The following is a 27,500-nucleotide window of genomic DNA, read 5'->3' as shown; positions in this document are numbered from 1 at the left end:
AGGACTATAACTGTTTGTACGAAACAGATAGTAATAGAATCTCAAGCCCATCCTACCGAGAACAAAACGTTTCAAAGAGAAAGAAAGGAAGGAGAAGGGGGAAAAATAAAAGTCTCTATATTTTCTTGCTTCCCTCTGTCACTCCTGATGGTTTAGATGTCTTCTTTTACAATTTTGTGTTTATTCTGTTTGGAATGAACGGGAGTGATCACCTTTCCGGGGATGAGTGTCTCATGTTTGTACCGTCCTGCTTCTTCTCTATTTAGAGTAGACCTGTGGATGTTTCTTTTCGCATGGGTTGAGTGTTGCAAAACTCTTTTAGTTTTTGCTTGTCTGTGAAGTTCTTTACCTCTCCTTCTATTCTAAAGGATAGCTTTGCTGGATAGAGTATCCTAGGCTGCATTGTTTTGTTTTGTTTTGTTTTGTTTTGTGTTTCATTCAGGAATTTCAATAGATCTTGCCACTCCCTTCTGGCCTGACGTGTTTGTGGAGAGAAATCCGCTGAGAGCCTTATGGGGGTTCCCTTGGAACTCACTCTTTGTTTTTCTCTTGCCTAAAGGCATTTAGGATCATTGCTTTCTCCTTGACTCTGACCATCTGGATTAGGATAGGTCTCGGTGTGGGTCTGTTTGAGTTCTCCCTGTTTGGCACCCTCTGAGCCTCCTGGACTTGGATATCGGATTCCTTCTTTAGAGCTGGGAAATTTTCAGTCATGCTTTCTTCAAATACCTTTTCGACCCCCTTGCTTCTTCCTTCCCCTTCTGGAACCCCTATTGTGCGTAGATGGGCACGCTTTCGATGGTCCCGTAGGTCCCTGAGATTGTTTTCGTTGTTCTTTATTTGTTTTTCTCTCAGCTGTTCTGATTGGGTTCTTTCTGTTGTCCTGTCTTCTGGGCCACTTATTCGCTCCTCGGTGTGATCTAGCCTCCTTTGGACAGCCTTTAGACCACTTCTCATGTCAGCCAGTGAGCTGACCAGTTCTCCTTGACTCTTCTTTAGAGCTTCGATTTCGTTTTTGACGTACAGTATACATCTAAACACTATCACTTGGAGTTCCTTCGGTACTTGGATCTCTCCTTTTTTGAAATCTTGATCTAGCAGGCCATCCGTGTCTATTTTGTGGATCGTGCTTTCAGGGAATTTCTCTGGCTCTTTTCATTGGGAGTGGTTCCTCTGCTTCCTCATGCTGCTCCTATCTCTCTGGCACTGTGGCTTAAGGAGTATCAGTTATCTATTGTGGTCCTTAAGGAGTTTAGGTATTTATCTAAAGCCTATACAGGAATAAAACTTTAAAAGGGGGGGAGAGGGAGAGGGAGAGGGAGAGGGAGAGGGAGAGGGAGAGGGAGAGAGAGAGAGAGAGAGAGAGAGAGAGAGAGAGAGGGAGGGAGAGGGAGAGGGAGATAGAGGGAGACGGAGAGGGGGATAGGGGGAGAGAGAGAGACAGAGACAGAGACGGTGGGAGGGGGAGGGGGGTGGGGGAGCCGGATTTTAAAAGAATGGAGGAAAAAAAGGTTTGAAAAGAGTGTACAAGCAATAATAGAAGAGCAAGTGGAAGCAGAAGAGCGATCGAGGTGAGACGTCTTCTAAAAGCCTTTAAAAAATAGAAAAGATCAGAAAATAAAGCACAATTGTTTCAAAAGTAAATTTTTAAAAGGTAATCGGAAATAGAACAGACTTTAACAAGAGATAAAACACAGGATTTGAAAAGGAGGGAGAAAGAAAAGGTTTGAAGACACTGTGTAATCAATAATAGAAGAGTAAGTGGAAGCAGAAGAGCGATCGAGTTGAGACGTCTTTTAATAACCTTAATAAAAAGGAGAAAAAAGATCGAGAAACGATATCTGAAACCTGTAAATAATCAATAACAGGAGATCTAAACCAAGAGAAGAGAAAAAGGAAAGGGGGTGGATGTTTAAAAATAATAATAATAAAAAGATTTTCAAGGAAACATTTAAAAGGGATTAAAACCGTCAACGTAGACGACTGTTCAAAAGTCAAGGTTAAAAAGGTAACAGAAGGTAAAACCGATAGAAGAGAGATTAAAAAAGAGAAAGGAAAAGGAAAAAAAAAAAGGGGGGGGGGGACGTGTTCCCGGCACCGCGGTCGGATGCTGCGTTCCTCCCGGGAAGGAGGGTGGCTGGCTGGCCGCCCGCCCTCTCCCGGCCCCGGTCGTTCCGCTGCTCCGTGCGGCTGTGTGCTCCGACTCGGGTCGGCGGCGCTCCTCTCCGTAGGTGGGCTCGGGGAAGACCGTGGAACCGCCCCGCCCCTAGCTGCGTCCCAAAACTCGGCTCCTTCTTAGTCATGGTGGCGCGAGTTCTCTGAGGTACCGGGGCAGAAATATCCTATCTGCCTCGGGCTGTAAACGAATCTCAGTCCTGCCTAGAAGGCTGCGGAGCCCCCGGGTGCGGATTCGAGTCTCGGCCCCGCCCCCGCCCGCATGCTGCACGCCAGAGGCTATGGCGGCTGTGGCTGCGTCCCGCCTCTCTTCTCGCGAGAAGCGCCGGTGATGGCGCCGCGGATCTGAGGAGACGGAGGCTACGGCGCCCCTCCCCCCAGGGCACACCGGCCGTGTTGCTTTGCCTTTCTTTTCCCGTCATGTATGGGGGGGGCGGGTTGTTCTGCTCTGTATCCCCTCCCGGCCGCCGCCCCGGTCCTCCGCCCGGCTCGTGCGGCCTGTCCCGGCCCCTGGCTGCCGGCCTGCGACTCGGGCTGGGTGTCGCGGGGACCCTCTGTGCCCGTTTCACTTGGGTCGGTCGGTCAAGGGGTGCTCTGGGTAGATCTGAGGCTCGGGGGCGCCCCCTCCGTCCCGTCGGCCTCTCCGTTGGAGAGGGGCAGTTTTGGCGAACGAGCCCTATTCCTCCTCTGCCGCTCCCTCCCCGCGGGACCGGTCCCTCCCGCACTGTTTTGCTTTTTACTCTTTCTTTTCTCCTTTTCTCCTACCAGATTTTGGGCGTCTTTGTCTTTCGAAGAGGGCGGTGTTCTGTCGGAGTTCCGCAGGTGCTCTGATTGGCCAAGTGGGTCCGTCGATGTGAGTTTTGGTGTATTTGTGGGAGAGGGTGAGCTACGAGTGTCCTTCTACTCCGCCGTCTTGCTTCTCCGCGGGTTATTTTTGAAGAGTAGGTGCTGGGGATTGAACCCTGGGCCTTTATTTTTTGCATGCTAAGCACGGGCTGTACTGCTGGATCTCTAGGCCCTCCCCACCGCAACACCCCCCCCCCTTTCCCACCGCCTCCATAGTACTCGATGAATCTCCTGACTAGATATCTATGCTTCCTTGGAATGGGGCCGTCCGTTTCTTCATCGGATGGATGGACGTCTGTGGATTCGTCTCGTTTCTCTCCACTGCGGTGGGTGGCATCGGGGCGTGGGGTGGGGTTGAGTGGCGTGGGCTGGGAACTGTTCTTCACGTGTAGAGGTGGAGCGGAGCGATGAGGATGGTGACTTTTTCCCCCGAGTGCTCACGCCGGGTGATGGAGGCCTGTGGTCTCACTTGGAAGAGGACTCGGGTGACTGGAACAGAGCCCGTGTGGGGTCGTTGTGGAGGGAGGAACTCCACCCCCCCAGCCCCAGCCCCAGCCCCAGCCCCGGCACTTGTACCTCATCGAGGGACGGTCGGCCGAAAACAAATGAAAGCTGTCAGAGGTGGAGGTGGGGGTGGGGGTGGGGGTGAAGGGGTGTGTGTGTGTGTGTGTGTGTGTGTGTGTGTGTGTGTGTGTGTGTCCCCGTTCCCCGTACCACAGTCCCTGGTCGAGGCCCCCCGAGCGGAGAAACGCACGCCAGGCCGTCCGTGCTCCTGGTTGTCCGGCCGCGTGTCCCCGCCGCCCAGAGATCCCGAACCGTCCCGCTCGCTCCCCTGCCGGGTGCCGTGTGCCACCTGCCTGTCGGCCGGGCGCTATTTTAGACACTGCGAAGAAGTCGGCCGGACGGCCGGGCCGGGCCGGGCCGGGCCGGGCCGAGCCGAGCCGAGCCGAGCCGAGCACGTCCAGGCCGAGGTGGGTGGTGCTGGGTTCGGAGGAGTGGGGTACAAGCGGGAGGCGGGCGTCGATGGAGGGGAGGGGGAGGAGGAGGGGGAGCAGGGATGACGATGGGCTGGGGGGCTTGGCGTGTGGGGTGGGGGTGGGAGGGATGGTAGCCATCCTATGACTTTCTCTCCCCACCCCGCCTTTGGCAAGTCTGTTAGAGTGACGAGGTTGTGCTGGTTTCTGGCTGGTGCACACCATAGTGATTGTGTTCTTCTTTTTCCTGGTCTTTTTCAGGAACCCTCGTCCCGAGGGACTGAATCTAGTGCCCTGTGCTGCGCGGTACGACCTAGGGGTCGAATCTGCCAGGAGAGGTCTTACAAGGATCTGGAGGATCCTGGAAAACTGCTACCATCCGGAATCCTACATGGATATTCAAGATCTTGCGGATGGATGGACGGACGGAAGACGGATCGAATGGAGGCCCCGCCCCATCCCCTGGACCCCTTGGCCCAGGAGGATCGTGATGGGTCTGGAAAGGACTCTTCCGACGAGGGTCTCGGGATAGACTTTCTCGGTCCGCGGAAGGTGTTTCTGCACAAAGAGGAAGAGAGGGGCGTTCTCGGCAGGAGAGCCCGAACCGCCTCCTTTCAGGGATCCGCTCCAGTCTGGGTCGGGGTCGGGGTCAGAACGCGACCACCGACGGCTCCCCTCCCTCGTCTTGGCTCTCCAACTTGGGAAACCCTCCTCCCTGCCCCCTCACCCATCTTCTCGTCAGCCTGCCTCCAGCTTCCCCGTGCCAACTACCTCTCTCATGCTGCCGGACTTTCCTCCCCCTTGGGCCGCCAGGAAGCTCTCCCACTCCTCCACGTGCTTTGGCTTGGAATCCCTGACAAACACAAGCGGTGCTGGAGGGCGGGGCCGGGGGCGGTGGCAGAAGGACTCCCTTCATCTTATGGGAGCGACTTTTATCTCCATAGGTGGCGATTGAGAAAACACATAAAATCACTCAGAAGAATACCCATGTGTAGTCTCCCGGACCTAGATCCGTGTCTGTCTGTCTGTCTGTCTCTCTCTGTCTCTCTCTCCATTTCGCTATTCTGTGTGTGTGTGTGTGTGTGTGTGTGTGTGTGTGTGTGTGTGTGTGTGTGCCTTTCTGTCTGTCTCCCTTGTCTCTCTTTCCTCTCCTCTCCCCTCCTCTCCTCTTCCCTGTTCTCCCCTCCCTTCCCCCCTCACCCCTCCGCTCCTCTCTTCTCCCCTCTCCTCCACTCCTCTCCTCTCCCCTCGCCTCCTCTCGCTTCCCCTTCCCTCCCCTCTTTTCCCTCCTCTCCTTTCCTGTCCTCTCCCCTTTTATCCCTCCTCTCCTCTGCGCTCTCTCTCTCTCTCTCTCTCTCTCTCTCTCTCCCCCCTTCCCTTCCCTCCCTCCTCCCTACCCCCCAACCCCTACCTTCACAGGGCCTCATAGATTGCAATCGGTTTCCATGAAATGTGATGAAGAGGGAATGAAGTTTAGAATGATATCCCCATGCCATCGAAACCTTCTTCCCCAGGGATAGCGAGTTATTTGTGGTTGTGTTTGTTTTTGTTTTTCTTGTTGTTGTTTTGGGGTGCAACGAGGGCACAGGAGGCGTTGGGAGTGAGGGTGATGTTTCTCTTTCTGTCTGTCTCCTCCTTAGGAAGGATTTTAAGAGGAGGGAGGACTCACAGAAATCTACCATCTCGTCTCGTACTGCAGCTGTGTTTGAGCTTCCTATACGATCTGGGCGGAACACTCCCCACCCTCACCTCAAGCCGCCATCGCCGCCCCCTCAGCCCCCAGCACCCCCGTCCAGTCCCGCGCTTGGGGCGGTGGTTGGGCATGGGGGGATGTTGGCGGGGTGGTCGTTGGTGGGGGTTGGGGTGGTGGAGGAAACCGGAAAACAGACCACTGTGGCACGTGGCTGACTGGGGCTTCAGGGTGAAGGAGGATGAATAAAATGGCCGGAATTAGGCTAACGGATTGCTTCGTTTTTGGGCGGGGGGGGGGAGAGGAGGGGAGGATCATTAGGTCATTCATTCATTCATTCATTTGCTTGGGGGGGGGGGGTGTCATTCGGTTTCTTATGCTCGCCCTTAAAACGGTCGACTCTTCTGACTGACCGGTTGCTGCTCACGGTTCCAGGCCCGTTGTTGAAACTGGAAGCTATCGATCTTACTGTTTCTACTGTATTTCAGTCATTGCAAGTCATCATCGTGCTGGGTCTCTGAGTCCTTCTCCGAGGAGAAGGTCGGTCACGGGACTACTGACCTGACAAAATAGCCTGAGTGACCAAGAAGGCCACACCTTGAGTGCTTATGAGATAATGAGATCTAACCGCCAGCCTCTATAGAATGGGTCACCTGGGAGGCATCGTGACACCATGCTGAGTCTTCTGATGAGAAAACGATTCTGTGGATGGTGATCGATGCTTGATTGTTTGAGCTATGGCTCTAGAACCACCCCACCCACTCCATCCCCAAGGTGGGTACACAGTTTTGAAGACGCTAGCCTGCTGTGAATCCCCTTTGCCCGGCAGAGCGATAAAATGACCTCTTTTCTTCTAAGCTCCAAGACCTTGTCTCTGGATTCTTGGGCTCATCGGGGACGGGGGCCGATCTTTCGGCAACAAGCGTGCTTCAGAAACAACGGATGCCCGAGAAGGACACTCTGCCTCTCCCTCTTCTTCCGGGCCTGAAATGGGGAGGAAAAAATATCGCTTCCCCTGGAAGCCGGAGTCCAGAGCCCGCCATCCGGAGGGACTTCTGGCTTGGCCTTCTCCTGGGGTGGGGGGAGGGCACGCCACCGCACGTGTTCTTTGTCAACTCCCCGTTTCTCTCTTCTCGAGTTATCTCTTTGGGAAGGCTCCCACACTGGATGAAAACAGACAGACAGACAGGCTGGTATCTCTCCCTACCCCACCCTTCGCCCCCCAAATGACTGATCTTCTGTCCCATCAAAATCACCACTTGTTTTCCAACGTGGCTTTCTTGGATCCTGGAGGACTGACATCAACTTAGAGCCAAGATGGGCACAGAACTGAAGGACCTTCTCGGCTGGCCTAAGAAGTCTGTCATCGTGATGTGGGAGGTATTCTTCGAGGGACCTATCTGACTAAGTGCTTGACGGCCTTTTGGACTTTGAACCAACTTGGAGATAGGAACTAGGATGAGAGGGCCCCCGAAATAGCTCAGCAAACTCTTCTCCACCCTTAGAAGAGAGACAGACAGATAGACAGACAGACAGAGAAAGAGAGAGAGAGAGAGAGAGAGACAGACAGACAGACAGACAGACAGACAGACAGTGTGTGTGTGTGTGTGTGTGTGTGTGTGTGTGTGTGTGTGTGTGTGTGTGTCTGTCTGCCTGCCTGTCTGTCTGTCTGACGGTCTGTCGGTCTGTCTGCCTGCTTATTGTAGGAACTCTCTGTCAATGGAAGTATAGTTGACTTACAATGTTGTGTTCATTTATGACGTACGGCATAGTGATTCACTTATTCACACACACACACACACACACACACACACACACACACACACACACACGTATACTTTTTCAGGATAGGTTATTACAAGCTATTGAACATAGTTCCCTGTGCTAGACAGTAGGACCTACTTGTGTACCTAGTTTGTATAGGGTGGTTTATATCTGCTAATCCCAAACTCCTGATTTATCCCTCCGCCTTACCCCGTTCCTCCACCCTACCCTGTCCCCTGTGTTAACCATCGGTTTCTTTTCCATGTCTGCGAGTCCAGTCTGTTTCTGTTTTGTAAATAGGTTCCTTGGAGTCTTTTTAAAATGGAGTTATTTATGTATGGATGGGTGTCTTGACTTACTTTCAGATCCCACCTAGAAGTGATGGCATAGGATATCTGTCTTTCCCTGGGTGACTGACTTCACTAAAACTATGGAACGCTTCACGCATGGGCGTGTGTCGTCCACGTTCAGGGGCCGTGCTGATCTTCTCTGGATGGTTCCCATGTTAGTCTATGTCCTGTGGCAGCAAGTGCTTTCCTTAGGGTTTTTGTCTCAACCTGAAAGCCAGCCCGGAGACTGAAGGTCTTCTAGTTGCCTCCACTATCTGCCTAGGACCCTCTCCACGAATGTTTCCCATTTTCTCTCACCCTTTTGCCTTGGCATCATTGAGTACGAAAACGCTCCGTCTCCTGAAGCCTTGCAGACTGAAGCTGGACAACGGGAGGTAAACGTCAGAGAAATGGCCACAACAGCTCCTGTGGAAACCATCCTCGGGCCTGTTTTCGGGGGAGCCGCTCAGAGAGTTGAGCCGAACACCCCAGGACATCATCAGAGGCATTTCAAACTGCTCGAGCCGTTTCGATGACCCCGATGTGTGGAAATCTCCTACCAGACTGACCCCCTACTCCCGGCCCTGAATCTGGTTTCTCATCTGCTCCGACGATTCACCTTTGTGCTGTACTTTGGTTGTCCACACAAGTGCCTCTTAGGCGATACCTGACTGCTTGCTCCCTAGGCCTAGCTTCAGAAGCCCATCGACACCACCGCCTCCTGAGACGAGATACTACAACGGCAACAGTTTCCTTGAACAGACCTGTTCTCAGAACTAAGAAACTGGGTCCATGAAACGCAGGCCCCCTAGGAAACCATTCCCTCCCTCCTGCCCCCAGACCGCACGCACGCACGCACGGACGCACACGCACACGCACACGCACAGTCAACAGCCCAGCTTTTAATGTGTAAAACTTCCAGGGAAGTTACAGAATAGGGAAATGTTGGGGTCCAGAGTAGGCTGCCCCAAAATGTGCCCGATGGATTATGCTGAATGAAAGGGACTTCACAAGTGGCCAAGGGGGAGGGTATAGGTCAGTGGTAGAGTGTGTGCTTAGCAAGCAAGCACAAGGTCTTGGGTTAAATCCCCAGTACCTCCGGTCAAAAATAAATGCATAAAATCGAATTCCTCTCCCCGCCCGCCCCCCAAAGTATACACTGCTGTATGTCAACTCTGTCTCAATAAAACTGGAAGGAAAAAAAAGGAAGGAAAAAAAAAAAAAAGCATGATTTAACAAAAGAAAGAAACAAACAAAGAAAGAACTGCCCGAGGCAAGAGGAACACTCTGTCCCTCCTTTCTGCCTCCCTGGAAGCAGGGGAAAAAGAATTTTTTTTTTTTTTAAAGTCTCCCATCCCAGAGGAATCTATCAAGTCAGAGGTCTGCTTCCATGCCCTTCCATGATTCTCAAACGGTTTAGTGGGGTTTACCCAGGTTAGGAAAAGGAGGGGACTCCTTTGGCCTGAGACCAGGCGAGATTCTCCCCCTCCCTCCCGCCTCCCTCCGTGCAGTTGGGACGGGGTGGCCTAAGGGTGGGGAAATTGAAACCAAAAAACAAAAGCCGTTCAACGGAGAGGAGCCGGAGGCCAAGTCAAAGGCTCTGACCTGAGCACAGAGCTTTCTGCATTTGAATGAAGCGATTGAACGAGGCCCTGCCGAATGGATCCTCCTGACGTCCCCGCCCCCGCTTCCAGGAGACAGTCCAGTCGATTTAGGACCCGATTTGGGACCGATCGGTGGAGGAGGCCTGGGCGGCGGCGGCAGTGGCGGCGGCGGCGGCGGCGGCGGCGGAAGCAGCGGCGGGGGGCGGGGGGGGGGTGCGCGGGCGGGGGCGGGACCAACGGTCGCTCCAGCTCTGCCTGCCTGCCTGCCTGCCTGCCTGCCTGCGGGGCTGAGGCCTGAGGGCCACGCTGGTTCCTGCCACTCAGGGAAACTTGTGCGGGTGTTGCCGAAAGATCGCCCCCCCCAACCCCGTCCCTGACGAGCCAAATAACCCAGAGACAGGGTCTTAGAGTTTAGAAGAAAAGAGGCAGCTTGATTGCTTTGCTGGGCAAAGGGGACTCACAGCAGGCTAGTAGTGCCTTCCAAACTGTGAACCCGTCTTGGGGTTGGGGTTTCATGCTTCTGTGGACGAACAGGTTGGAGCATGAAAGGGAATCACAACAGGCGGGAGCATAAAAGGTGCTCATGATCAACAAGGGTCTCTGATAAAACTTCCTCCTAAATCTGGATGAGTGTCTGGTAACATGGGACCTCCTGGTGGTCTAGTAGGTCATCAGCCCGTGACCTTCTTTCTCTGGTCAGACTCACCCGGCGGCACCAGCGCCACGGAGGAACTCGGGGTGGGGGGGTGGGAGGGGGCTGGTCGTTCTCCTGAGCTTATCCTCCCGTGACTCCCTTCCTGGGGAAAGACTCAGACGTCAAACATGATTGTCAATTTGAACGATCAGAGGAAGGTCCAATCAAACAGTTAGAATCGACAACTTTAGCTGCTTTGAACAGTGGGCCTGGGGCTGGGAGCGGTGTCTGGTCAGTCGAGTTTGCTGATCGTTCTAAAAGCAAGCAGTAAGCATAAAGCCCAAAATTGGCTTAGCCTAAGTGCGGCCACTTCATGATTCCTCCTTCACTGGGGGCCGAGGCGTGGGGGAGGGCGGGGGTGGGGGACACGACTGAGGTGGCGACGAACTTCTCCGTGAATGCTCGGAGCCGAACTGCTCTCTGGGCCTAGGTCCAAAAAAGGCCTGAGTCTCAGCTATGACAGGTTCTCTCTCTTTCTGGGCACATGGACTGACTCGCCCCGCATCCTCCCATCCTGTCAGACCCTTCGGACACGCACCTCCACCCGAGGAGTTCTTTGGCCTCGTCCAGAAAAAACAAACACACGCACGAACAAAACCAACCGAGCACACAGAAACCCTGATGATCTCCTTGGACCCCATTCACTTCGGAGAGTCCCTCTCGTAGAAATCCCCTCAGCTCGATGATTTCACCATAGCCGCCTCCCTTTCTCTGCCGCAGTGACCCCCACCCCCACCCCCACCCCTGCGTGGGCCCTGTCCCTCTACCTATCAAAAACCAAACCCCAGGAGAAAAGAAAATCAGAATGCTGCTTTGAGCCACTGGATCTGTGAAAGGAACCAAACAGAAAGCCGAAATAACCAAACCAGCCGAACACCAAAAGCGAACAGACAGATACCCCAGAAAGAAGGGCACGCTGACCCTGGCCCCTTTCCTTCCTGGAATCAGGACATAACATACATCTACACCCCCCCCCCCTCCCCGGCCAGGGCCTGTCTTTGCTCAACCCAATAGAAGAGCATTTATGTTTTGCCAGTTTTCTGGGTCCTTCTTTGTTTCATAAAACTGAGAAGAAATACGTGTGGAAGTTCTCTCCTATGAATTGAACAGACTGAAGATCCTTTAAATAACCAAATGAGGTGGAAGTGCCGAGAGTACCATACGGGAACACACCGAGACACATCATCATCAAATTGACCAAAATTAAGGGTAAGGAGAAAATATTAAAATGAGCGAGAGAAAAGCAACAAATAACATACAAGGGAACTCCCGTAAGGTTATCAGCTGATTTTTCAGCAGAAACTCTACAGGCCAGAAGTGGGTGGCACAACATATTTAAAGTGATGAAAGGGGAAAAGTGACAGCCAAGAATACTCTACTCAGCAAGGCTCTCGTTCAGATTTGAGGGAGAAATCAAAAGCTTCACAGATAAACGAAAGCTACAAGATTTCAGCACCATCAAGCCGGCTTTACAAGGAATGTTAAAGGATCGTCTCAAGTCATCAAACCCTAAGAAAAGAGAACAAAAACATGACAGAGAAAGGGAGGGAGGGAGTGGGGAGAGAGAGAGAAAGAGAGAGAGAGAGAGGGAGAGAGAGAGAGAGAGGAGACCTACAAAAGATGGCTTTGCCTGTTTAGGGTCTTCCATTGTTCCTTATACATTTTGAAATTGTTTGTTCTAGTTCTGTGAGGAATGTCGTGAGTATTTTGACAGGGGTTGCACGGAACCTGCGGATTGCTTTGGGTAGTGTGGCCATTTTGATAGTATTGATTCTGCCAATGCAAGAGCACAAGACAGCTTTCCATTTCTTTGTGTCATTTCAGATTCTGGAGTATAGGTAACCTCCTCGATTAAGTTTATTTCTAGGCATTTTACTGTTTTTGACGCAATGGAAGTGTTTATCCCAGTTATAAAATTCTGGTTTTTAAAGTGGAGGAGGGGAAAAAAAAAAAAAAAAAAAGGAAAGGAAAGGCCACAAATGGCAAAATATCCTTCTTTCTTACGGGTGAATTGTATTCCATTCCGTGTGTGTATATGTGTGTGTGTGTGTGTGTGTGTGTGTGTGTGTGTGTCCCCTCTTTTTATCTATTCAAATATTGATGTGCACTTAGGATGCTTCCGTATCTTGGCCATTATAAATGATGTTGCTGTTAATAGCAGGGTGTGTGTATCTTTTTGAATTCATCCTTATTTTGCGGTTGGCTTTATTCCTTTGATAACTATGTAAGTTTAAAAAGCTAAAGCGCTAAACCTTCCTGGAAACAATGAACAGTACGTATATGTAAATTAAAAAATATGTGTGCAGTAAAAAATTAAAAAATAAATACATGAATAAAAAAGAAAGAAAGACAAGGAAATTAGCTATCAAGCCATGAAAGACATGGAAGAAACTTAGAAGACATCTTACTAAATCAAAGAAACCGGTCTGAAAATGTTACCAACTGGACAATTCCAACCAAAGGACATCCTGGAAAAGGCAAAGCTCTAGAAACAATAAAAAGATCGTGGTATCCAGGGGTTTGGGGAGAGGGAGGGAAGGAGGAATGAACAGATACAGCGTGTGGGATTTTTTTAAGGCGATGAAATTATTCCGTCGGATACCATAGTGGTGGCTACATGTCATTATGCATTTGTCAAAACCCATAGAACGTACGACATCAAGAGTGAACCGTCATGTAAACTATGGACTTTGATTGATAATAGCGTGTCCATGTCGGACCATCAGTTTGACCAAATAGGCCACACTGATGAGGGATGTTGAGGGGAGGGGAGGATATATGTGTGGGTGGGGAGGGCTGTGTGAGAACTCTCTGTATTTTCTGCTCAATTCTGCTGTGAGCCTGAAACTGCTCTAGGAAATAAAGTCTATTAATCAAAAAACAAAAACAAGAACAAACACAACGAAACAAAACAAAACAGCCAAATGAGGTGAACCAGGATTCAGTCATCCAAAATGGAGCTGGACGGCCAGTGGGAGGAACTTGGTTACAGACATAGTCTTGTTTCGGGGAGGGGCACGTTGTCCCCTCCCTCTACACATCTTGAGTCCTCTGGGCTGGACTGATCCAAAAATGGACCCCAGACGGATCGTTGAGCAGGAGCGACAGGGAACCTCCTGTCTTTCATTCAAGCACTCATGTGTCCCCGAAGCAGGCAGCTTTTCTCCGTTTTAGGACAAGAAATCAGCCCTTTGTGCGAAATGGACCGGGCTGAGAGACTTTGGTTTTGGGTGACCCGTCTGTGAAGAATCGAGACGGAGTTTGGGTTTTGGGGGGGAAGCCCCTGAAAGAAGTCACGAGGTTGGTTGGTTTTCTCTAGGCTTCCGGGGCCTGAAGGCTCTCAGTGGGAGATCAGGGTGATTTCCTAAGTCCAGATGCAGGGAGGGCACCCTCCACGGAAGTGATTGATTTCCCGCTTTCAGGGAGACAGAAAGAAGAGTCTGAGGGTCCGGTCCCTCTTGCGTCTGCTGGCCGGCCCCTCGGCTTCTTCGGTCACTCTCATTTCTAACCTATCCGTGTGCCACGGAGGCACATACATGTTTGGGGTGGCCTCCCCTGGGTCCCGACACCGGCATCCATGGGGGGAGGGGGGGCATGAGTGGTCAGAACTGTATCAAGCTCAAGGGCGCCACCAACCGGTTTCAAAAACAAATCTGCCAGCAGCTGCTAGCTGCAGCCTTGTCGTTTCAAAGTTCCCGCCTTGCTCTTGTGGTGTTTTCTTTCGTTTCCCCTTCTCCACTTGCCCCGTGGGGTAGTCTGGTGACACACACTTCCAGTGCTTCTTTCTTGCATCTGTGTCTCCTGGGCTGCAGTCCTAAGAACCCCCCCATCCCCCCCCGGCCCCCCCCCCCCAATAAGCTCGTTTCTTTACCCTCCACCAGGTCTCCTGGCTTGGGAATCTCGGTTCACACCATGTGTCTCGTGTCCTCTCTGAATTCATGGGCCCAGCCATCCACCCTAAGGAGACGGAGGGAGGGAAGGAAGGCTTTGACCTGGCGACCTTCCTTGCCGGCATCCTCCGGATTTCGGACCCTTCAGTGTGCCACCCGCCACCCGCCATACCACCCTCACCCTGAGGCCTAGCCCTCGGGGCTCCGTCCACGCGGAAACCTGAACGCGGACGGACGGACCTGGATGGCGGGCGGGGTGGGGGTGGGGGGTGGAGGGGCTTGCTTCATCACCGCCGGAACCGTGGAGGCGACCGAGACAGACGCGTCCTTCAAGAGGTGAAGGGACACGTAGCCCGGGCTAGGTCCGTGCCACGGCATGTGATTTGGCTCTAAAAAGGAAACCAGGGGCCCGTGGAGCCGAGAGACCTGTGGGAGACAGGCGGGGCAGTTTCTGCGTGCACATGACTCCCTGAAAGGAGCCAATCTGAAAAGGTGGCATCCTGTAGGGTACCGGCTCTGGATGACGTTCATTCTCAAAAGGGCAAAAGCCCAGAGAGGGTGAAAAGATGAGTGGGGTTGTGTGTGTGCGGGGGTGAAGGTTGTGTCTCTCTCTCTCTCTTTCTCTCTCTCTCTCTCTCTCTCTCTCTCTCTCTCTCTCTCTCTCTGTGTGTGTGTGTGTGTGTGTGTGTGTGTGTGTGTGTGTGTGTGTGAGTGTGCGCGCGTGCGTGTGTGTGTGTGTGTGTGTGTGTGTGTGTGTGTGTTGTGGCGGGGGGGGTTGTTGATGAATAGGTGGAGCACAGGGGACTTTTAAGCAGCAAAACTCTCCGGTAGGTAGGCCCACGATGGGATGAAAACCAACGTGTTGGGTATGGCATTCCCTAAGATGGGGTGAACTGAAAGAACCCTTCTGGGTGTCTGCCCCTCAGCCGAAGTTTAAAGTCCTTCCTAAAGCCAGAAGGTAAAGACCCCCGTGAGCAATCTGAGCGGCCATTGCTGAGGGGTAAGAGCGAGGCCAGTGAATCCAGTGAAAGACTGACTGACTGACGTGGGGTCCTGGGTCCCTCGGCTCGACCCCCTTCCCCGGGAAACCGAAGCCTTCGACGCAGGGATGCGCTTTGACACGCTTATGTCTCATCAGAGAAGGTTTCTTCTGCCTGGCATTGTGTGACGGGGCCGAGAAACCCGTCCTCTCCTCCTTTGCATGAGGTAGCCGTCGCTCCCGCCTTGGCGCAGCGGTGAAGAAGGCTACCAGAAACACGGTTCTGCGTTTCTCTCTATACCGTGGGCGAGCGTCACGGCTTTTCCTTGCGTTTCACCATGCAGTCAGAGGGCATTATCAAAACTAAGCGTGCCATCCAAATTTTCCTTTTCCTTTTTTAAAGTGACTGTCAAGAACTTAGGCAGCATCGAGTGAAAACGTTGGGCACCTTCATCTCTTGGTTTGTATGGAGCCAGCTAGGTCATCAGACCCACATCACCATGATTTCTGAATTCTAAGATACTTTCCAATCCATGATATTGTACATTCCTGGGTCCTGGGATGTCATTCTGGTTGATCAGGTCAAAGGGAATGTGTCCCTCCGTAGCACTGATTAACACGTCAGCTTATTTAAACGACAACAGAGGAAATTCCCTTCGGGCGATATTCATTCCACACGCTCAAGGAAACCGATAGGTTGTGTGCCTGAGCCCACACAGTGTGACGCAAGAACGGGGTGGGGGTTGAGGGAGGGGGAACTCTGGCTAGTGTCCGGGACCTAACGGGAGATAGAGTGGAGGGTGATTTTTGCCCTTCTTCAGGGTCAGGGTGAATCGGCCCGAGGTTGACTTGTGCGCTCAGAAAGAGGGCCTTTATCGGATGCCCCGAGCCGACTTTTCTTTTCTTCTTCTTCTTCTTTTCTTTTTTCAGTTTTATTGATATAGGTTTGACATACAGCCCTCTATCAGTTTCAGGTGTACAGCACAATGATTTGACTTCCATAGATTGTGAAGTGATTATTAGGTAACTTTAGTGAACATGAAACAACGATATTTTAAAAGGGGGTTTAATCAACAGAACTGCTGTTTATGATGATCATCTATTCCTAAGAGAAAGGACAGATGAACACTCCAAAATGCAGGAAGTGCATAGGCACAGAATGATGAACAATCTTTACCCGTGCAGACGTTTTGACACCAGGATACGTGGAAAGCTGAAGTCTTAGAACATAGAAATATTTGGCTCTCCATTTGACCTGGAAATCTCCTTGTTGGAAAGAAGCTAATTTCTCCTCCTCATCCTCGTCCTCGTCCTCTTCCTCCTCCTGTCTTTTTAATTTAAAAAACAAATTTTTTTTTAACAAAAAGTTTTTATCTTTTTGGAGGGGGGACGGGTCGTTAGGTGTCTTTATCTACGTTTTAAGTAATTATTTAGATTTATTCTACGTTTTCAGTGGTGGTAGTGGGGACTGAGCCCAAGGCCTTGTGCATGCTGAGCACGCACTCTACCGCAGAGCTCTACGCTTTCCCAGAAAGGAGCAAATTCCTAAACATAGAGCTGGATGAGCAGGTCAGCTTTTTGATCTCATAGAAGCAGCGGCCCTGTTCTCTGGGGGAACCGTCCTTATCTTGTCCGTCTCGACAACGTCAGAAACGTCTACATAGCTCACAATGGCCTGAGACTGAGGCCAGGGGGCTGAATCAGGTAGAACCTGAAACCAAATGGAAGAAACAAAAAAAGGGGGGGGGGGGGCACGCGGAGGCCTTTTTAAACGTGCACACTGCTGCGAGGGCTCCCTCGTCGAAACTCTAATTCGCAGCCTTCTTAAGGAGAAATATACATCTGAAACGTCTTTTTTTCCACGCAGAGTTTAAAAGCTTTCACCCTCCGAGCCGAAAAACCTTACCCGTCCCATCGGTTCTTTCTAAGTGAGTGGGTTCTCTAGTGTCCTACGCGTCTGCTGGGAAACAAGCTGCTGGAAAACAAGCAACTAGAAACCAAGCTGCACCAACATTTCCATGAGCTTAAAATCTTACATTCACACTTAACTTGCTTAAAAATGCACACGCTTGCTTTGTTTTCATGTTTTACACAGTAGATGACCTAGAACATGCATGATGCTAAAGAAATTGTGTGAGGGGCAATCCTGAGATTGACCGTGAGGGCACAAAGGATGGCAGATATTTCCTTAGGGTAAAACAATGGACGGTCATGGGAAGCCAGATCAGCCATTAACAGAACTTGGTTCTGGCAGGAAAGCATGCGGTTTAACCCCGGGGAAATATTTGCTATCTCGAGATGTCCCAGAGGCAATCACAGGATATACGCTTAGAAATTTTGCATCCCCGGAGGAGGGTGATTGTTCCTGGAAGGGTTAGGCCTGAAATGAATCAGTTAGCCAGCAAGCAGAACTTCGTGCTTCTGGTATGAAATATCTAAAGCCCCACCTCTTTGATCGCATATCTTTTTTTTTTTTCCCCCCCTGAGCCGTAGACTCCCAATAAACAGGCTGTCGACCAGGCTTTTGGCACTCTAGATCCACGAGACCTTGAGTCCCCTGGTCCCATTTTTGCTCTTTACTTTGTCTCTTTGTTTCTTAATTCTTGCGTCGCCCGTCCTCAGACACGGTCCCGAACTGCGCTGGACGCAGCACCCGTCCTACCCGACTCATGAGTGACCTATAGTTTTTAAATGAAAGCTACAAAGTCTCTGGTCATGTCGATCTGCTGGTCTCGTCTGTATGAGACAGGGCATTACCTGAGTTTCAGAGACATACACAGACACACACAGACAGACAGACACACACACACACGCGCGCGCGCGCGCGCGCGCGCACACACACACACACACACACACACACACTCTAAAGGGAAAAAAGAACAAAGAAAGAGAAAGAGAAAGAAAAAGGCTCAGGGGAATAAAGGATTCGCTTGCTCTCTGTGACATGACCCAGCAGACCTAGTTGTCACAAGACAGGAAGCTCAACTCTCCATGTTCACATTATGTGTTCCTGAGCTTTCTTGCAGAAAATTCTCATGCATTTCTTTCCCCTCACGGAAGTCTTCTCTATTCCCCACAGAGCCTGGGGCGATGGCTCTGCACCCTGGAGGCGCCTGCGGCCGAGCCAAGATATTGGATGATTTGTGGAAGTGATCAGTGATCCTGAGACAAAGCCCTTCCTTTAGGTAGAAAAGCAAGTGGCCCCTGCTGCTCAGGGAGCTGGTGCTCCCCTTCCCCCCCTCCCGTCATGCCACCTTCTCCTTTGTGCACAAGCTATCGCTTTCGCAACAGAGCTTGGCTTGCCTGAGAGTCTTGTGGAAGCCATCCTCATTTCTATGGTACTGCCATCCAAGGATCTGGAAAGGGCCCAGTCCCATGTATGCATGTAGGCACGTGTGTACGTCCCCGGCTTGTAGGCCTGACGTGTTTCTCCCTCCATATACACTTGCCAGAGTTCATTCACGAAAGAGCTCTATGGAACTGGTTTTCAAGGGAACATGCAGGCAGGGAATGCGAACAGGAAGGAACCCAAATGTTTTCCTTCAGGTTGACATGATCTGGGACAGATCCTTCCATCCAGAAAACCAAATGTCAAGGGATTGGTCTCGTGAAAAGAGCCATGTCTTGATTGTGATGAGCAGCGTTCGAGGTGAAACTTTTTGCCTCCCTAGGTTTACCCCGAATCCTTGAAGTTCCTGTGGGTTACCTCTGTCATGAAATGTGTCAGCCAGAAAAATAAAATAAAATAAAATAAAATAAAATAAAATAAAATAAAATAAAATAAAATAAAATAAAGAGTCTGGGAGCGATGGCTGGCTCGGTCTCAAGTCTCAGGAAGTGTTCACATCCCAAGCAGTCCTGGGGGGTAGTGTGTGTGTTGGGGGAGGGGGGAGGCGGCCCGTCTCTGAAAAATTGGTGCCTCCTCCACGTAGTTTTTGGTCCCTTGCAACTGGAGCGTCTGGCGACGTCCCTGGAATGTTTAGATCGTTTCCAAAGAAGATGAGATACGGAAGCGTTCGTTCCTGGCTCCATGAGTCGAAGGGGACGTGCTTTGATATCCTTCTGATAGGAAAGACTCGAGATCTGTCAGTGTGTTGGCCGACATGACTGGTATACCTTCGGAGGACGGATGGACCGACAGACAGACAGACAGACAGACAGACCGGAATACACACATACTTACTTACTTACATACGTACGTACGTACATACGTACATAGATACGTATGTGCATACATACATATATACATACAAGTAAAATAAAATAAAATAAAATAAAATAAAATAAAATAAAATAAAATAAAACAAAACAAAACAAAACAAAACAAAAGGATGCTGTGAGGAGAAAGTGTCTGTTTCTGGCTAGGACCAAATCGTGTCCGTACGTGGACCGGTTGGGAAACACTTGTGTCCCAGACGGTTCACCGTGACTTCCTCGTGAACATTTGCTGTGACCGATTCGGGCTTGCTTCGGAATAGTCACGGTCTCCGGAATAGTCACGGTCTCGTTCTGAGGAACGTCTCCTGGAAAGCATGTGGAGACCATCTTCGTCTGCCGTCCTTAGGAAACGTTCCAGCAGAGCGGGTGTCCGAGAGCCTCTAGGGGCGATGGCTATGCTTAATGGACTTCTGTCCATCTTCAGGCCGAATTTCGTGGAAGCATGCTGATCTGGCCAGCTGACAAGTCTGAATGGGGGTGATTTTTGGTAGAAATGCGCGTCCTTGGAGAGACCAGGGGAAGGGGAGCATGTCTCAGTGGAAACTCTCGTACAGCGTGATAGAGATGAGAATGCGGTTCTGTGTCATCATCTTTGCGTGCTTCCCGCCACCCTCCCCCTCCCCACCCCGCCCTGCCTTCCACTGATACGCTGGGCCACGTCACGCGTGCTTCGAGTTTTCTCCGATAGTTGGCCAACGCTCTTCCGACTCCCGTTGCCCATGGTTCTCCCGCTTTGGACTTGGCATCCTCGAGAACCAAAGCCGCCCTTTCCCTGAAGCCCCGCCGAGCCGGACTGAGCAGCTGGACATCTGCTGGAGAGAGATCACTGCCGTGTCCCCTCTCGAGACCCTCCTCCTGCCCATTGCTGTGGAGGCCGCTTGGAAAGTGGACCTGAACCCGCATGCGTTTTTCAGGCCGCCCGAGCCTCTTCGAGCCCGACGCCTTGACATCTTCCAGAGTGGTGGCGCTCCGGACTCACACCCGGGGTTTCTCGTTGGCTTCGGCCACGGACCTTTGTCTTCCTGGAACGAAAGACCAGACCGGTTTCATCAGGTGGAACCATCTGCCTGGTGGCGGGACTGTCGTGGAGCCCTATGGACCACCCCGAAATGTATGTGCAGCCCAAGGGTGATCTCTCCAGCTGAACAACCATCGAGGCCCAAAAGGATCCCCCCCCGCCCCCGCCCCGGGAAGAAAGAAACTTTGACCTTGACCCTTAGCTGCCCGAATGAGAATTTGGATCGGGGTTGGGTAGGGTGATGGAGATCTCCCTTGGCCCAGTTCCCGTGCGCAGGACTTTCAATGACTGTGTCTTCCTGAAAGGACACCCGCCCCCTGACCATGCTGTCTCGTCATCAGTTTGTTTCCACGAGGGATGAAGTGTCATTGTGTGCACGGCAAAGTTGGCCGCTGCCTGTTCGGTCCGCCATCGCTCCGTAAAGGACCGAGGAAGTGTGCGTCGTGACCAGTGACAGATTTCGGAGCCCGTGGGTGGTGGACGGGTGTGTATCTGTTATCCAGGTCACGCGCGACGCGGTGTGTCGTGGTGTGGCCCGCCCGGCCACCCCACCTCCCTTCCCCCATGGAAAATCAAGAGAGAGTATTGCCCGAGACAGACGAAAGTGCAGCCACGAAACCTAAAAGGATGACCCTGGATGTCAACTTGGAGGTGGCTAGGAGACGGCTGAGCATGCATAGGACCACACTGCCACCGTGTGGGATGCTGCACATGTGTCGCCGTCGTGGTTTTCAGCTCCTCCACCTATTGCCCTCACCTACATCCACTCTTTATCTCACTGAACTCTTTTTGAACTCTTTTTTTTTTTTTGGGAAGACAGTGAGAATTTTCTCTCTCTCTCTCTCTCTCTCTCCCTCCCTCCCTCCCTCCCTCCCTCCCTCCCTCTCTCTCTCTCTCTCTCTCTCTCTCTCTCTCTCTCTCTCTCTCTCTCTCTCTCTCTCTCTCCCCTACTCTCTCTCATAATTGACCTGACAATAGGATGTCAGTTTTCACGTGTCCAACATAGCGATTCGGGATTCTTCCATGTTCCACGATGATCACCGCGATGAGTCTGGTTACGGATCCGTCACCGGACAGCGTCATGACAATAGTATGGATTGACTCGACTCGCCCTGCTGTCCATGACAACCCGTGATTAATGTATTTAATAATTGGAGATAACTGGAAGCTTGTACTTATTCCTCTCCCTCACCCATTGCACTCATTGTTCCTTCTTGGTATCCATGAGCCTGTTTCAGCTTCCTTGCATATGTTCCTGCGTATTGTCTTGGGGATTCTGCCTCGAAGTGACAACATCCCTCTTGGACTTAGGTCACTTGGTTAACATCATCCCCTCAAGGTGTAGGTCTCTCCAGACCACGTGACACTGTCCATTCGTCCATCCGCGGGCCCTTAGTGGAACTGCCGGGTCTTCCAGGAGTTTCCTGTGGGATGTTTTGAGGGACTTCTGTCCTGTATTCCCTAATGGCTTTCCTCCACCTCCGTTTTGCCCTCTCCCCCTCGCCCCCACCGCCAACCCCTGTTCCGTGTTGCCTTCTGTCTTCTGTCGGAGAGCGGATTCTGTCAGGTATGAGTCCATAGCTCTGTGTCCGCCCGCCAGCCCGCCCACCCGGCCCCATCGAACGGTGGTCTCTATCACATGTTCCGTCAGAAGCAGGCACTTTCTGCTTGTTTTTGGAACTTGCTGTCGTGATTCCAGGTTCTGGGCCTGTCTGGATATCTCTTAAAAACAGAAATGCGTGCGTTTTCCCCCTTTTTTAATTGTTTTTGTTTACTTATTTATGTATTTACTTGCTTACTTATTTACATGTATTTATTTATTTAGGCTTTTTGTTGTTGTTGTTGTTCTTGTTGCTGTTGTTGTTTTTGGTTGTTGTTTGCTTATTCGGGGAGGGGAGGTAATTCGTTTCTTTTGCTGGTTTGTTGCCTGACTTAGTGATTGCCTGACTCACCGACTTCCTTATTTACTTGAACGGAGGTCCTGAAGATCGAACCCTGGACCTTGCGCGTGCTGGACAGGCACTCTGCCGCTGAGTTCTACACACCATCCTCCCCCGCCCCCGCCCCTTCCCCATTTGGATACAAAATAATTTTTTTTTTCTTTTAAACTGAAAAAGTCAGTTTGGGTCTCCTGCCCGTGTTTCATCATTGGTTTGTTGGCTTCTAGGAGGTGGAGTTGACCGAGTTCTTGGACTGTTTAGGAGAGGAACCCCTGATGGGCTGTGGTGGTGCTTTTTCTACATTTTTGTTTGTTTGTTTGTTTGTTTGTTGTTGTTGTTGTTTTTTGTTAAAACCCCAGAGTAAGTTCTACAACTTGATTTCCCTTTGGTGGTGGGTTTTGTCGTTTGTTTTCATGTTTTTTTTTTTTTTCCACATGGGGCTACAGTTTCCTTGTCCACGTGTGACTGTGTGTCAAACACACACACCGACACACACACACAGACACAGACACGGGCACACATGCACACACAGACACGCGGATGCCCATGCACAGTGTTGTTCTGTGTAGATGCACTGAACCTCGATTTACCGAGCGGGTGGCTATCGACTCGCCCCCCCCCCCAACCGCCGCCCGCATTTTTTTGTTTTTCCTCCTCCTCCCTGTGGTTGTGGTCAGCCGTGCTGACGTCCGTGTTCTCACGACCGACCGCGAGTGCGTTTTCCCCACGCGCCCATTTGTTGTCTTTGGGCTTTGTCGCGATCTGTGCCAAGATCGATTTTTCTTTCCACTTCGATGGGGTTGACGGTCTTCATCCTTTCTTTTCTAGCTTCTGGGCTTTGCCTGTCTGCTTTCAAAAGACCTCCTGCATTCGAGAGGACGGACTCCAAAGCCGATTCCTGCGTTGTTCTCGGAGCGCTCGCCTGGTTTCGGTTTGCCAGCCCCCGCCTTCCCTCCCTGTTTCCCTCCTCCCCTTCCCACCCCCCCCCCCCCGCCGCCGGGAACCCGGGATCTCGTCCTGGTCGCTCTGGGCCACCCGCCGGCGTGTCCGTGTGATCTCCCCCGCCCGGGGAATCGCGTGGGGAGCGCGTCCCCTTCGCGGCAGCCGCCCGCCCGGCCGGCCGTGTCTTGCCAAACCCCGGCTCCCTCCGTCCTCCCCGCCCTGATCTGCTGCCGGGGTGGGTCGCGTCGCGTCGCGTCGCGTCGCCTCATGCCGCCGTGCCGTGCCGTGCCGTGACGAGGGTGAGCGGGCTCCGAGGCGGACGCCACGGGGTCGCGCCGGCCGGCCGCCCGGCGCCTCAGCCCGGGACGGTCTCGGGCGTTTGGGCGGCCGGCGGTCGGGATCGGTTCCGGGGACGTTGGCGACGGCTGTCGGGCGCCATCTGGCTGCCGCTCTTGAGATCGTCCCTCTTCTCCCGAGCGTCGGCGACCTCGGCAAGGGATGGGGCTCGGCGGCGGGGCCCGAGGCAGACTTCGGGGAGGCTGGCGACACCGGCGGTGACAGTCCCCGTGGCGCTGAGCCGCGGGCGCGTCCTGCTCTCGGCGCAGATTGGACTCGCAGGCTGATGAGGGGGTGACTGTCGCCGCGCTCCCGGGATCTCGTGTGTAGGGGGAAGCCGTGTGGCCTGGCCTGGTCGACCAGCATCCGCCTGTGCCCCTGCAGCCGCGGGGACCGACCCGAGCCGATCGGACACGGCCTGCGCCGTGCCGCCGCGGGGGAAAGGGACGGGGTGTCCCGCGCCCGGGCCGCCGGCGGCTAGGTGGTCCGGCCCTCGTCTGTGTCCCTTGGACGACTGCTCCCGAGGCGAGGAGCGGCCCGGGCCCAGTGCGGTGAGGCCGGGGACGGGCGCGCTGGGGTTCCCGGTCGTCGGAGGCGCCTCCTTGGATGAAATGTTTTCTGAGTCCCGATGGACCCGGAGACGTGGCTGGGCCGGCCCCTGTTGGCGCGGGAGGCCAGGGAGGGCGCCCCCCGGCCCGTAAGCCTGCCCGCGTGGGTTCCGGTGGCATTTGAGGGACCGAGACTTCATCCGGACTCGGGGACCGGCACGGGGGCGTCCTGCGAGGGATGTGGGGGAGGCAGGCTTTCCCCGGCCCGGTGCTCGGGAGCGGTCCCTCGTGGGGGGCCCTCTCCTCGGAGGCGCCTCTGTGGCATCTCCCCGAGTCCCCGGCCACGCGGGCGAGAAACGGGCAGGGCGTCCCCGGCCCGATCCCGTCTCCCTCTCGTCCCTTCCCATTCCCACTGCGCCTCCTCAACCCCTCCCCCTCCCCCTCCCCCCCCCGGTCGATCAGATGGCCCCCGAGAGCTTCGGGGCTGCCATTTATGGGGGTAGGGCTGGGGGCAGGTGGCCGGACCGAGGTCCCGGGGCCCCCCCTGCAAATCGTGGACCCGACCCGTTTCCGGGCGCTGTCATTTTTCCTTTCGTGTTGGGCATTTTCTGCCAGCAGATAGGTGCTGACACGGTCTTTCTCGGTGTCTGTCACCGAGTGTTGGGTCTCCGGACGCGTGTGGGGCTCTTGGGCTTTGTCTCTGCGTGAGCCCTGGCCTGGTAGAAGCTGACTCTGCTTCTGACACTTGAGCCGCCCGCTCGGGCCTGCGCGCCGGCTCTCGTGTGTGCGTCCGGCTGACGTGGCCCGTGGTGCCGCCTCCGGTCTCTGGTGGCCCGAGGGCGGTGGGGTGAGGTGGCGGCGTGGGTCTTTTACCCCGTGCGCTCCCTGCCGCAGGCACCCGGTGGTGGCCGGCACGACCCCACCCTCCCAGGCTCCGTGCCGCGTGTCAGGCATTCTCCGCCTGGGGTCGTTGGCCACTCTCCTCGTAGAGGAACGAGGAGTGGGTGGCGCCTGGCGAGGCTGAAGCAGGCCCCCCTCTGGTGGTTGTCCTCGCCGGGCCCTCCCTTCTGGCTCTGGGGCTTCCCTGCCCCATGGCTCGCTCGCTCGCTCGCTCACCTGACCGATGTGGTGACGTCATGCTCTCCCGGGCCGGGCCTAAGCCGCGCCAGACGAGGGACGGGACGTTCATGGTGAACGTGGCCTCTCTTCTCGTTCTGCCTGCGGGCCCCTCGCCTCTCCTCCACCGCCCGTGGGTGGCGGGGGCAAGGAAGGGGTGCGGACTCCGGCCCGACCTCGGTCTCCCGTGCCTCGTGGTGTCGGCGGGGCCGGGGTCTTGTGACGCGGCAGACACCTCTCGCCTCCTCGCCTGCTCGGCGTCTTGTCTCGCGAGCGGCCCTCCCCCGCGGTGGGGGAGGGCTGCCCCCGCCGCCACGCCACGTATCCCCTCGCCGGGGTGCGAGCGTGTCTCGCCTTGGCCCTCTGTGGTGCCCCTGGAGCGCTCCAGGTTGTCCCTCAGGTGCCCGAGGCCGAGCGGTGGCATCGCTTCCCGTCCCCAGCGTGTCCTCTCGGGTAACCCCTGCGGTGGTCGTGTGTCCCGAGCCACTCTCTTGAGCAGTGGGGGAGGGGTCGAGACGGTAAGCGAGGCGTGGCCCCGCTCCCCACCCTCGGTTGGGGCCGGGGCCGCCTCCTGGTCGTCGTCCTCACCCTGTACGGGGGGGACTGACGTGGCCGGGCGCACGCCGGGTGGGTCCCCCCCTCTGCGGGGCTCGCGCCCGGGCGTGGGAGCGGACGTGGTGGGGCCGGGTGATGTGCCGGTGGGGGCGGGCGCCTGTCTCGTCCCCACGCGGCCTTGGGTGCGTCTCCTCGCGAGGCGGCACGGGCTTTCCCCGGCCCCGACCGCGAACGCTCGCTTTTCGGCCCGCTGCTTACCCCTACCGCAGGCCCCTCCTGCCCAGCCGAGCGCTGACGTCCGCCTCGGTGGACTTCCGTAGGCCTGAAGGGGGCCCCCGCTGGGTAGGGGGCGATGCGCCCTCGGTGAGAAAGCCTTCTCTAGCGATCTGAGAGGGGAGCCTTGGGGGGTACCGGACAACCCCCAGCCGCCGCTCCTCCATCCAGAGCGTGCAGTCGCCACGGGGAGCGACTGCCGCAGCGTGTGGGCAGGGCCCCGCCGCTTTGGCGTGTGGGTTGCGCCGGCCCCGCGGCGGGGCCGTGTGCTGCTCTTTGCCTGCTGTGGCCCGCGCCTCCCCCCTCCGAGTCGGGGGAGGGTTCTGCCGGGCCGGGCCGGGCCCGGCGTCTGGCGCGGGGCCGTGCGAGCGCGCGTGCGTGCGCGCGGGCTTTGCCTCCCCGGTGCGTGCCGTGGGGGGAGGGGCAAGGCGGTCCACCCCGACTTTGCCCCCCGTTGTCTCCCCGCCGCGAGGAGCCACCCCACCTGTTCCGGTCCCGAGCCGCAGCCACCGGTGGCGGTGCGTGGGCTACGGGTCGGGCCGCCTCGCTCGGGAGCGTTTCCCCGGGCCGCGAGGCCTGGGGGCGAGCCAGACGAAGCAGGATGATGTGGGTGGTGGACGGACAGACCGGACAGACAGACGGACGAGTGAGCGAGCGGAAGGGGCTACCCTCTGGAGTGGGGGTTAGCCTGCTGCGCGCGAGTCCCGGCGGCGGGGCCGGGGTGTGGGAGGAACCGCCGAGGGTTGGCTGAGGCCGGCCGGCGTCCTGGGCGTCGCGGGGCCGCCCCCACGTGTGGGGGTGGTGGGATCCTGCGCTTGTTTCCCCGGCGGCCCGGTCGTGTCTCGGGATTTCCCCTTCCCGGGGCTGGTGCCCGCCCACACCCCCGACCCCTGCGGCCGTCGCTCTTGTGCGCGAGCGGCCCCTCCTCGTCGTCGCCGGCCCTCCCCTGCCCGGACCGATGGCCACCCGCGCCGAGCTTTTCCACCACCGACCCACCCCCCCGTCCTGGGACCAGTACGTGGCCTCACCGCGTGTGGGTGCTGTCCCTCCCCTGGAGGCGGCCCCGGGTGAGGCGTCGTCGGACCCGACGGGGGGGTGGAGGCGGGGTGCTTCGGCACGGCACGAACGTTTTGTTTTGGGTGTGCGTCGGGGCAGGGCAGCGCCGGCCCGTGCGGCGGGAGAGCCTTGCGGTGGGCCGTTCTGAGGCTCTGCGGTGTCGGGCGAGGGTGGCCCTGAGCCCCCGTGAGGGGTGCCGTGGGGGTGCCGAGGAGAGAGAGTTGCCAGTCGGCGCCGTGGGTGCCGCGGGACCGCCCCCGTGCCGGAGGGCCTGTGGCGGTGAGACCCCGTGTCGCACCCCGGCGGCCGACTCGCGTCTGGGTTTCTGGCGCGGGCCCCTGGCGGTGGCTCTACGGCCCTCCTCTCCCGCTTGCCGGCTTCCAGGCGGCGTCGCCCGTCCGCGGGCGCGCCGGCCGTGTGCCGCTGCCTCCTCGCTCGTCCTGTCCTCTCTCTGTCCGTCCGTCCTTTCCACTTGTCCGCTCCGTCCGTCCGCCCGTCCCCTGGGGCCGCGCCCCGGTGCGTTTCGCTTCCCGGGCCCGCCGCGGCCCGACTC

General features: G+C 55.0%; 1 protein-coding gene and 1 non-coding gene across 2 annotated transcripts; one reads left to right on the top strand and one right to left on the bottom strand.

The window, feature by feature from the left end:
* Positions 1-3,735: 3,735 nt before the first annotated feature.
* Positions 3,736-5,573, top strand: LOC140690684 (uncharacterized). The gene is made up of 2 exons (XM_072952582.1): positions 3,736-3,992; positions 4,257-5,573. Exon 2 carries the CDS (start codon positions 4,413-4,415, stop codon positions 5,442-5,444), a length of 1,032 nt encoding a protein of 343 aa, XP_072808683.1. The 5' UTR covers positions 3,736-3,992; positions 4,257-4,412; the 3' UTR covers positions 5,445-5,573.
* Positions 5,574-7,873: 2,300 nt separating this feature from the next.
* On the bottom strand, positions 7,874-7,982 carry LOC140690795 (U6 spliceosomal RNA). The gene has a single exon (XR_012066123.1). It is a non-coding gene; the product is annotated as a U6 spliceosomal RNA (small nuclear RNA).
* Positions 7,983-27,500: the final 19,518 nt, after the last annotated feature.

Source organism: Vicugna pacos, chromosome 31 (genome assembly GCF_048564905.1).
Source record: "Vicugna pacos chromosome 31, VicPac4, whole genome shotgun sequence".
NCBI classification, from domain to species: Eukaryota; Metazoa; Chordata; class Mammalia; order Artiodactyla; family Camelidae; genus Vicugna; species Vicugna pacos.
Note: the sequence above shows the minus strand (reverse complement) of the source record. Positions and strands in the feature narration are given on the sequence as shown.